Source organism: Natrix helvetica (assembly GCF_964273705.1).
Source record: "Natrix helvetica genome assembly, chromosome: 7".
Taxonomy (NCBI): domain Eukaryota; kingdom Metazoa; phylum Chordata; class Lepidosauria; order Squamata; family Natricidae; genus Natrix; species Natrix helvetica.
In genome coordinates, this window is record NC_138558.1 from 76,350,630 (window position 1) to 76,362,912 (window position 12,283).

At 43.8% G+C, this 12,283-nt stretch overlaps 1 protein-coding gene across 2 annotated transcripts in view; it reads left to right on the plus strand.

The window, feature by feature from the left end:
• Positions 1-12,283, plus strand: part of PPARGC1A (PPARG coactivator 1 alpha) — a 449,981-nt gene that overhangs the window by 66,579 nt on the left and 371,119 nt on the right. For both annotated transcript variants that reach the window (XM_081958952.1, XM_081958953.1), the window contains exon 2: positions 4,047-4,106. In XM_081958952.1, the coding sequence (XP_081815078.1) occupies positions 4,047-4,106 (60 nt within the window). The remainder of the gene's footprint in view (positions 1-4,046; positions 4,107-12,283) is intronic.

Here is a 12,283-nt window from a genome sequence, read left to right on the forward strand (position 1 = left end):
CATTATGGGCTGTGAATGAACATAATTCACAGCCTTTGAAATAAAAAAGGTTTTTTGGGACTAAGTGTATCCTTTTTACTGTCTCAGGAAGCCTAGGTCAGGACACTTATGACCGTTTTTCACATTTATGACCATTGTAGCTTCTGCCTGGTCACGTGATCAAAATTAAAACGCTTGGCAACTTGGCATGTACTTATGACGGTTGCAGTGTCCCGGCGTCAGGTGATCTCCTTTTGTGACGTCAAGGGAAAAAGCCTGATTCACTTAACAACCAGGTGACTCACTTAACAACTGAAGCGATTTGCCTAACAACTGCGGCAAGCAAGGTTGTAAAATGGGGCAAAACTCACTTAACACACATCTCGCTTAGCAACAGAAATATTGGGGTACGTTATGGTCGTAAGTCGAGGACTCCCTGTATTCTAGCTTATGATTTGATGTTGCGTTCTTTTATATTCGCTGGAACTTTAGTGTGATTAATGTAAAACCTGAGGCGTCCAGCTTTTATTGTAAAATAATAACGTAAGGTGATGTTTGATCTGTTTGGGATGGCCCCCATTTCTGAAGGGGGAAAAGAGGAAGAGGGAAGAGAACGGAGGAGGATTCTGAATCGAATGTAGGGAGAAAAGGGCCCCATTTATCTTTGGCCTCTGTACAAAAATCCCCCACTCCTCTCCACAACCTTGGGGAAGTGATGGATGCTTGCAAGTGGGAAGAAAAAAAAAAGAGAGAAACCACTTTATATTCCTTTTTTTTTTGTGAGGACAGGAAAGCTAAAGCGAGGGGGCCTTCCTTTGGCCACTGGTCAGCGATCCACCTTCCTCTCTCTCTGATCTTCTTTTGAATCGCTTGGGCAGAGTCACAACTGGGTGAGGCATCTGGCTTCCTCCTCCTCCTCCTCCTCCTCCTCCTCCTCCTCCTCCTCCTCCTCCTCCTCCTCCTCCTCCTCCTCCTCCTCCTCCTTTGCAAGCAGGGACCATTTGACAAGGCAACCTTCAGTGATTTATGGCTGCTGAAGGAAGAGGAGGAGGACTGTGGGGTCCTTGGTGGTCTCTGAGCTTGCTGGTTGTCTTGCAGACAATTCATTTATCCAACTACGTAACATCATCATTATCATTTGAGTAGCACTGATGACGTTACCCAGTTTGGGTCATGAAACGTCTGCAAGAAAACCACCAAGCTCAGAGAGCACCAAGGATTCCATAGTCATTCTCCTCCTCCTCCTCCTCCTCCTCCTCCTCCTCCTCCTCCTCCTCCTCCTCCTCCTCCTCCTCCTCCTCCTCCTCCTCCTCCTCCTCCTCCTCCTCCTCCTCCTCCTCCTCCCTGCAAACCCCACTCCCTTCAAGCACTGATGATGTTGCCTAGTTGGGTCATGAAACGTCTGCAAGAAAACTACCCAGCTCAGAGAGCGCTAAGGGCCCCCAGTCCTCCTCCTCCTCCTCCTCCTCCTCCTCCTCCTCCTCCCTGCAAACCTCACTCCCTTCCAGCACCGATGATGTTACCTAGCTGGGTCATGAAATGTCTGCAAGAAAACCACCAAGCTCAGAGAGCACCAAGGATTCCATAGTCATTCTCCTCCTCCTCCTCCTCCTCCTCCTCCTCCTCCTCCTCCTCCTCCTCCTCCTCCTCCTCCTCCTCCTCCTCCTCCTCCTCCTCCTCCTCCTCCTCCTCCTCCTCCTCCCTGCAAACCCCACTCCCTTCAAGCACTGATGATGTTGCCTAGTTGGGTCATGAAACGTCTGCAAGAAAACCACCAAGCTCAGAGACCACCAAGGATTCCATAGTCATTCTCCTCCTCCTCCTCCCCCTCCTCCTCCTCCTCCTCCTCCTCCTCCTCCTCCCTGCAAACCCCACTCCCTTCAAGCACTGATGATGTTGCCTAGTTGGGTCATGAAACGTCTGCAAGAAAACCACCAAGCTCAGAGACCACCAAGGATTCCATAGTCATTCTCCTCCTCCTCCTCCCCCTCCTCCTCCTCCTCCTCCTCCTCCTCCTCCTCCTCCTCCTCCTCCTCCTCCCTGCAAACCCCACTCCCTTCAAGCACTGATGATGTTACCTAGTTGGGTCATGAAATGTCTGCAAGAAAACCACCAAGCTCAGAGAGCACTAAGGACCCCTCATTTCAACCCCCAAGCAACAATTTTTCTCCTTTATTGGGACTGGTTTTTGCACGGCAGAGGACACCTCTGGGGTCTTCTTTGATATTTGCAGGAGACCGTTCTATTCTTCTCAGGCTCCACTTTGAGCAGGCCCAATTTTTTTCTGTCTTGTACAAGAATGTATTTTAAGAAGAAGAAAAATGATTAAAAGTGGAATTTGTGGGAGCCTGAGAGAAAAAGAATAAAAGAGGAAGAAAGGGAAAAAGAGTAGTATTAGTAGATTAAAGGGAGTAGTAGTAGGATTGTTATTGTTACGCAACTAATTAAGAAATAAAGAATATATAGTATATTATTAATTGTACAAAAAATGGAAGGAAATGCTCTCCATGTCAAAACGTAACTAGACGATATATGTTGTTTATAGTAAAATAGACCAATAGAGAAATATGAAACGATAATTTGGTGCAATTTTTGAAGGGGCAATTGAAGATATTGTTTATGTACTAAGAAAAAATGAGTATATATATATATATATATATATATATATATATATATATATATATATATATATATATATATATATATATATATATATATATATATATATATATATATATATATATATATATATATATATATATATATATATATATATATATATATATATATATATATATATATATATATATATATATATATATATATATATATATATATATATATATATATATATATATAAAAGGAAAACAATGGAAGAAAATAATTTGGCTGAAAGTGAAAACTAAGCTATGATGTAAAATGGACTATATAAAGGAGAGGAGGTCAAAAGGGAGATCCAGTCAACACTTTGTTTCTATAATATGTGTAAAGTTGTATTAAAAAATAAAAATGTAGGGGAAAAAACTTATTTTAAGGCGTCTAATTATCCTCTCTGCCTGATGGGACTTCATTCAGTTTCAGGTTTGCCTGGGTATGTTTTGGGGAAAGGCAGATCCTGTAAGGACACATTGCAGATTGCCAGAACTAAATAAGCCCAATTGAACAAGGATGTACCACATCTGCCTTTTATCCTGGCTATGACAAAAAGTACATAAGCCATTTTACAGACATTTTAATTGGATATGATCGGGATGTAACTTGGGACGTTAAGAATGCAGACCGTGGATTCATCATGAAATGAAAAATAGTTCCAGGATTTTAATGTTTAATGTGTTCCTATGACTGAAATGCTGACACTCTTCTTCTTCTTCTTCTTCTTCTTCTTCTTCTTCTTCTTCTTCTTCTTCTTCTTCTTCTTCTTCTTCTTCTTCTTCTTCTTCTTCTTCTTCTTCTTCTTCTTCTTCTTCTTCTTCTTCTTCTTCTTCTTCTCCTTCTCCTCCTCCTCCTCCTCCTCCTGCTCCTTCCTTCTCTCTTCTCCTTTCTCTGCTTCTTCCTCCTCCTCCTTCTTCTTTTTCTTCTCTTTCTCCTCCTCCTCCTCCTTCTCCTCCTGCTCCTCCTCCTGCTCCTTCCTTCTCTCTTCTCCTTTCTCTGCCTCCTCCTCCTCCTTCTTCTTTTTCTTCTCTTTCTCCTCCTCCTCCTTCTCCTTCTCCTCCTGCTCCTGCTCCCTCCTTCTCTCTTCTCCTTTCTCTGCCTCTTCCTCCTCCTCCATCATCATCATCTCCTCCTCCTCTTCTTCTTCCCCTTCTCCTTCTCCTCTTTTTCCTTCTCCTTCCTCTTCCTCCTCCTTCCTTCTTCTCTCTTCTTTCTCTGCCTCCTCCGCCTCCATCATCATCATCTCCTCCTCCTCGTCCTCCTCCCTCTTCTTCTTCTCCTCCTCCTTCTCCCTCCTTCTCCCTCTTCTTCTCATTCTCCTCCTCTTCCCTCTTCTCCCTTCTTCTCTCTTCTTGTCCCTCCTCCTCCTCCTTCTTCATCTTTTTCCCTCTTCCTCCCCTTTCTTCCTTTTACAGATTGCTACTTCTGCTGATTTACCCATTAAGGAATACAGCCTCCTTTTCAACAGCGCACAGGTAAATGAAACTTTTTTTTAAAAAAAAAGCTAAACGTTTTGTGAATGTAGTACAATTCATCTGCAATTGTGGGAACCTTAGAACTGGACATGGTGTCGTTTGTGCATTTGGCGAATGACTATGGCTGAGTTTTATCAACAAGTTCATTCATTCCTAATATTTTTCTTCCACGTTCAAAGATGCTTGCTAGGGAGATAATCCTGGGCGTTATAGCTGAATATCATTATTCCTATTTGCTTTGCGGCCTGTTTTTCTGATGCTGACTTTGAATAAAATTCTACTAAGGAAAAAAAAAAAGAAACAGAATAGAAGAGAATTCTTTATTGGCCAAGTGTGATTGGACACACAAGGAATTTGTCTTTGGTGCAGATGCTCTCAGGGTACATAAGAAGACAAGATACATTCGTCAAGAATCCTAAGGTACAACACTTCATGATAGTCGTAGGATACAAATAAGCAATCAGAAAACTATCAATATAAATTGTAAAGATACAAGCAACAAGTTACAGTCCTATAGTAATAAGTGGGAGGAGATGGGTGATATGAACAATGAGAAGACTAATAGTAATAGTAATTAAGCCTTAGTGAATAGTTTGACAGTGCTGTGGGAATTAGTTGTTTAGCAGAGGGAATTATTTGTTTAGCAGAGTGATGGCGTTCAGGAAAAAACGTCCTTGTGTCTAGTTGTTCTGGTGTGCAGTGCTCTATAGCATCGTTTTGAGGGCAGAAGTTGAAACAATTTATGTCCAGGATGTTAGGAGTCTGTAAATATTTTCACAGCCCTCTTTTTGACTCATGCGGTGTGCAGGTCCTCAATGGAAGGCAGGTTGGTAGCCATTGTTTTCTCTTCAGTTCTGATTCTCCTCTGAAGTCCATGTCTTTCTTGTTGGGTTGCAGAACCAAATCAGACAGTTATGGAGGTGGAGATGACAGACTCAATCATTCCTCTGTAGAACAGAATCAGCAGCTCCTTGGGCAGTTTGAGCTTCCTGAGTTGGTGCAGAAAGAACATTCTTTGTTGTGCTTTCTTGATGACGTTTCTGATGTTAGGTGTCCATTTTAGGTCTTGAGATAGGATAGAACCTAGAAACCTGAAGGTCTCTACTGTTGATTCTGTGTTGTCTCGTATTGTAAGAGGATGTCATATGGGAGGGTTCCTCCTAAAATCTACCACCATTTCTACCGTTTTGAGTGTGTTTAGTTCAAGATTGTTCTGGTTAGGATAGTTGTTCAACCTCCCGTCTGTATGCAGATTCACTGTTGTCTCGAATGAGACCAATCACTGTTGTATCAACTGCAAACGTCAGTATTTTAACAGAGGGATCTTTTGAGGTGCAGTCATTGGGGTATAGGGAGAAGTGGAGAGAGCACACAGCCCTGGGGGGATCCTGTGCTAATTGTACAGGTGTATGATGTGATTTTGCCTCACTTTACCTGCAGCTTCCTGTCTGTTAGGAAGCTAAGTTAGGAAGGATATTGACTTTTAGACAACTCATTTTGGGGGGAAATAAAATGAGAGACTTGCTCAGTTTCTTCCGAGTTCCTGAAGTTACCCTTTGCATCTTGTTCCTTGAATTGACTCCTTGTATAACTATTTCTCAGCTAAAAATGTAGGAACATCTCCAATCAATGCAGCTATTGAAAAAAAAAGTTACTGTATGAAAGCTTTGATTCCTATGGGACACAATTTCATTACTCAATATATTGCACGAGAAGCGTCTACAAAACTGAACATTTCATCCCCGTAAAAATAATTACAATTTGTCCACTCTTTGTGTCCGAAATCCTATTCTAAGTAAGTATGTAAATAAGATAAGATAATCTTTATTGTCATTTTTCTTACTGTGAGCACACTGGCTCATATTAAAAATTAAATTCCGTTGCTTGCTCTCGAAAGAAAATATATATCTACCCATACATAAGATACATATACACATGGCTATATACTGTATTTTTCAGAGTATAAGTTTAGTTTTGGGGGAGGAAAATAATAATAAGAAAAAAATTCTGCCTCTGCCTACCAGCATCCATGGGATTCATCTGGCTAGCGTCCTGTCAGTGTGTGAGAGAGTTGAGGGCTGTTTGGAAACAAACAGGAAGGAGACAGCAAGGAGCCTGGGCTGCATGTTGGGCTGGTATCTGAAACTAAAACTGAAAGTGAAACTTCTCTCCTCTGCTGAACTACCATGTTGGAAAATCTGCTTTTGGTATTGTATATTTACTTCATGTGTTAATATTATATATGGAAGCAACTGGTGTGTGCTTTCTGAATGGGATTGCTGCTGCAAACTCTGACACGTCCTTGCAGCAAACAGCCTGGTCAGCTTCAGCACTTTATTGCAGCCTGATTCAGCATGAACAGCTGATTGGCGGGAGGATCGGCCTCCCGGAATACCCCCAATCAGCTGTTCAAGGCTGCAGGGATTGCCACAGACCATCGGCTTCTCTGTACCTCGTGTTGTTGGCTACATTCGGTGTATAAGATACACCCAAATTTTCATCCTCTCTTGGGGGGGGGGGAGGAAGTGTGTCTTATTCTCCCAAAAATACGGGCTATATACATATATACATAGGTATATCCCAGGGATACACACACACACACACACACACACACACACACACACACACACACAATGTTTCATATCAGCTTCAGCACCTGCCTGAATCTTTCTATTTATCTTTTCCTTTTAATTAAGAGATAATGTCAGGTGGAGGAAAATAAAACTCTCGGCCAAGATGAAAATCTCCCAAATTCAGCCACTAAAGCAGGGAGGGGGGGGGGGAGGAAAGGAAAAATAATAACAATAATGTTTTGTTTTGATAGTGGGAGGAAGAAGGGGGGGAAAAATCTCCTTCTATTTGCAACGTGTCCTTACTCATCCTGGGCTGTACTAATAAATTAAAAATACAGATGATAGAAGCTGCAGTAGCAGAGTGTTCGCCCCATCCCAACTGCAGTATCTACTGAAACCGATGCAAGAGTACGACGACACGACAGGTGTTCCTTGACTTACAACCGTTCACTTAGCAACTGTTCAAAGTTACAACGGCACTGGGAAAAAGTGATGCTTTTCACACTTACAACCATTGCAGTTATCCCTGTGGTCATATGATCAAAATTCAGACACTTGGCAACGGATTGACGTTTACGGCGGTTGCAGGGTCCCTTGGTGTGTGTGTGTGTGTGTGAGAGAGAGAGAGAGAGAGAGAGAGAGAGAGAGATCCCCTTTTGCGACCTTCGGATCAGCCAAGTCGAGGGAGAGGTCACATTCACATAACAACTGTGCAATGAATTTAAGACCTGCGGTGATTCACTTAACAAGCGAGACAAGTTGTAAAAGGGGGCAAAACTCACCTAACCAATGTCTCACCTAGCAGCCAAAGTGCTTAGTTGTGGCTGTAAGTCGATGACTGCCTATAACTGGATCTTTTTTGTTTTTTTTTGCTGGTTTACTCGAAGGTAAGCCATTAGGAAGGGACACGGTGGCTCAGTGGCTAAGATGCTGAGCTTGTCAATCAGAAAGGTCGGCAGTTCGGCGGTTTGAATCCCCAGAGCCGCGTAAAGGCGTGAGCTCCCGTTCCTTATCCCAGCTTCTGCCAACCTAGCAGTTCGAAAGCACGTAAAAAAATGCAAGTAGAAAACCAGGAACCACCTTGGTGGGAAGGGAACAGCGTTCCGTGCGCCTTCAGCATTGAGTCATGCCGGCCACATGACCACGGAGATGTCTTCGGACAGCGCTGGCTCTTCGGCTTTGAAATGGAGATGATCACTGCCCCCTAGAGTTGGGAACGACTAGCACAGATGTGCGAGGGGAACTTTTACCTTTAACGTGTGTGCTTTATCTGGTTTTCTTTAATTGACCATCCACTGCTTTTAATAGGCTAAGAGAGCTTTTTAATAGGCTAAGAGAGGGACTTCTCCGGGTGCCGTCCGCCAAACAGTGCCGGGGGGCGACACCCAGGAGCAGAGCCTTCTCTGTGGTGGGCCCAGCCCTGTGGAATGACCTCCCCCGTGACATCAGGATTACTTCCGATCTCCGCTCCTTCCGTGTACAGCTGAAGACCCACCTCTTTCAATTATCTGGCCTGGCTCAATCGTAATTATTCTTATTCCTCCTAACTGTTTTAAATTGTATTTTAAACGTTAAATCTTATTTTTATATCGGGTTTTTACAACTGGGGTATTTTAATGCGGGTCTTTTAACTGTCTATATGATGTAAATTGTTTACCTCCTCCGAGTCCGTGTTTGTGTATCTGTATGTATGTTTTGTATGTACGCCTATGTGTTTTATATATTTTCTGTGTTTTATATGCCCCATTGTACGCCGCCCCGAGTCCTACTTGGAAAGGGAGCGGCTAATAAATTCAAACTTATTATTATTATTATTATTAATACACTGGAAAAATTGATCTTTGAATTGCAATCGGTCAGCCTTAGAAGAAAAAGTGCATTTTCCAAAAGGATGGATTAGACACTCAAGCACCACGGTGGAATTTTCCTTGTCCGGATCCTGCCAGGTCCAGAAATTTGACAACTCATTTTGGAGAATAAATGACAAACCCCAATTTGCATAGAATCCCAAATTGGAAGAGGAGGACAATCGTTTCGAACGCAATGTCTTATCTCGCACGGCCCGTGGTGGCATTTAGCAGAAGCGTGCAAACAAATTGCATCTTGCCACCGTAGATAAAAAGAGATTTGGGATGCAATTCAAGGGAAGCCTTCCTTTGTCCTGCATAAAAGTGGGATGTACCAAAACAGCTTTTATCTGCGGCCCCATATCATGCTAATCGGCAGCCTAAAGTGTGCTGCTTTTTTTTTTTTTTTCATTTGCACAAAATGCCAGATTAGGGTGAAGGTGGCAAATGGGAGAGAATTCATGTTTGTCACCCTTTGGAGTATGTCGAGGCGAGAAAGAAGCATAAACCATAAACCTGCTTTCCACTTTTTGTGACGTGGTTTGCAATCCAGGTTTCGCGGCCGTGTGTCACGATAGATTCCACTTTTTATTTTATTTTAATTGCGGTGCGTGCTTCGTTTCGATTTTTCAAGGGAGCTGTGCTCAGTATTCAGAATTCATCTTCCTTCCTTCCTTCCTTCCTTCCTTCCTTCCTTCCTTCCTTCCTTCCTTCCTTCCTTCCTTCCTTCCTTCCAACTGAGCAGTAGCACTTATATACCGCTTCACAGTGCTTTTACAGCTCTCTCCAAGCAGTCTACAGAGTCAGCCCCCAAGAATCTGGGTCCTCATTTTACCCACCTCGGAAGGACGGAAGGCTGAGCCAACCTTGAGCCTGGTGAGATTCGAACTGCCAAATTGCAGGCCGACAGAAGTAGCCTGCCATACTACGCTCTTAACGCCACCGTGGCTCAGTTGTGTTTATTATTGATTGGGGCGCCCGATTAGCTGAGAAATGGACAAGGCAGTTAATCTGTCATTTTAATCGCTGATATTTTAATTCTGGCCTGGTGCCAGCGTTTGTTTTCCTCCTCCGTTACTCCTTATCTCTCGTATCCCGAGTCCCTTTCGGGAGAGGGGGCGGTCTATAAGCGCTAATAAATTCGTGTGAGCAAATATGGACAATTTGTTTACTGTAGTCTTTTATAATGCCTGGCTCGGATGGATGGATTGAGTTGGTCGGGGTTTTGAACGTATTAATTCCGTGGCTGTGAATAAGGATAATTAGCCTTCTACCCTCCATGCAAAGTTTTTTCAAACTTTGTGATGTTGTGACTCATTGAAATTGTGAATTAATTGGCAGGAATCCTTCATGTGGGAGAAAAATGCTCGTATTTTATGATTAAATTAACAGCTTTTTATTACTCGCCCACCTCTGAGAGAGCCATGCCTTCAAAAAGGGTAAATTGTTTTAATCGAGAACTCGTGGCAATGAAAAATAACCACTTGCCCACATGACTCGTAAGCTTCTTTTCCAAAGCACCAGAAGGCAGGACGAGAAACAATGGATGGAAACTAATCAAGGAGAGAAGCAATTAAGAAATTAAGGAGAAACTTCCTAACAATGAGGACAATCAACCGTTGGAGCAGAAATTGCCTCCAGAAGTTGTGGGAGCTTCATCCCTGGAGGTTTTTAAGAAGAGACTGGACTGCCACCTGTCTGAAATGGTATAAGGCAGGGGTGTCCAAACTTGGGAACTTTAAGACTTGTGGACTTCAACTCCCAGAATTCTGGGAGTTGAAGTCCACAAGTCTTAAAGTTCCCAAGTTTGGACACCCCTGGTATAAGGTCTCCTGCTTGAGCAGGGGGCTAGACTAGAAGATCTCCAAGGTCCCTTCCAGCTCTGTTCTGATTGATTGATTGATTGATTGATTGATTGATTGAGAGTCAACCTCTGTTGAGAAGGAGGTGATCAGGCTGTCGTAAAAAAATCTGTCCACTCAGGATGTAAGCAGGAGAATTCTAGTTTAATTTTTCCCCCTCCATGTAAACAGAAATTAATAGGGGAATAAAAGAGCAAGGTTAGATATTTTCCCCCCTGTTTCTTTCTACTTCTCACAAACTTGACATGGGAAGGCAAGGAATCCTTACATGCTAAATGCAGATTTAAATCATGCACTACAACAGAAAAGTCTTGCACCTTTGCTGATAAATCTACTTGTCAAGTCCTGACTAAACTCAAACTCCACGGCCACAAACAAACAAAAAAATTATTAATCCGTTAGCCTCTGAATCATCCTTCCTACATGAGGAGCTGATGGAGATATAATTATGGTAAAAAAAAATCCTTGCCCATCACATCAACTTCAGGCCTTCTGCGATGCTTCCCAGGGAGTACCAAAGCCACAATTAGATGGTCGTGTCCAATGTAATTGGAGAATTTTAACGCAAATTGAGGGAGCTTTTCTTTTGGCCTTGCCCAACCTGCTGGTTTGGGGTTGTTGGGGCCCGTCGGCCACCGGCCCCTCCAGCAGCCAAATCAGGGGAGGAGGAGGAGGAGGCGGCGTGGAGTCAAGGTCAGCATCAAGGCAACCTGATAGGTCCGAGGGAGAAGAGGAAGAGAGACAGAGGCAGAGCCTGAGCCGTCTGTCAGCCCTCAGATGGAAAGTCAACAGCCCTCAGGTCTGGAGGTGGCTGATGTGGAAGAGGAGGAACAGCTGGATCTGCTGCCTGACACATGGATGCACAGAAGGCAGAGGAGAGGAGAGCAGTGGAAATCTATGGGCTGGTCCTTGGGCTGGAAGAGCCACTGCTACTAGCGAAGCCTCGCCCTGGCTGATGAGAAGGAGGAGGAACATCTGGGTCCACTGCCTGATGCACGGATGTGCAAAAGGCAGAGGAGAGGAGAGCAGTGGAAAGCTATGGGCTGGTCCTTGGGCTGGAAGAGCCACTGCTACTAGGGAAGCCTTGCCCTGGCTGATGAGAACGAGGAGGAAGATCTGGGTCCACTGCCTGATGCACGGATGTGCAAAAGGCAGAGGAGAGGAGAGCAGTGGAAATCTATGGGCTGGTCCTTGGGCTGGAAGAGCCACTGCTACTAGTGAAGCCTCACCCTAGCTCTGGGGATAAAAGGCAGGGGGCAGAGAGGAATAGATGTGGCAGATTAATCTCCCTGCCAGATGGACTTGTTAGCCTGCGTTGAGAGAGAATATTTACTCATCCCCATGTTTTTTCCCCCGCCCTCACTCCCTTCTCCTTAATTATTACGACTGGGCCTTGAGTAAGTTTTTAGAGCTCGTTTACAAAAGCCATCACAATTTAGGATCCCTCACCTCTCTAACAAAAACTGCAACTCAGAAGAAAAGGGTACCGACCCCATGTTTCATTTGTTTAGAGCACTTGTAGGGTGCTTGGTGCTCTCTGAGCATGGCTGTTTTCTTGCAGTCGTTTCATGACCCAACTGGATAACACTGTCAGAGCTAGAAGGAGGTGGGATTTAGAGAATGGAGGAGGAGGAGGAGAAGGAAGAGAAGGAGGAGGAGAACTGTGCGGTCCTTGGTGCTCTCTGTGCTTGCTTGTTTTCTTGCAGATTTTTTCATGACCCAACTAGGTAACATTGTCAGTGCTAGAAGGGGGTGAGATTTACAGAGAGGAGGAGGAGGTAGTAAAAAAAATGCTTTAAAATGTAAAAAAAAAGTCCTGACAATTAGCTGAGCCTGATTGTCTGTGAGATTCCTGCTTGTTGCAGTGGCCGTTTTGTGTGAAGTCCAGCTGCTTT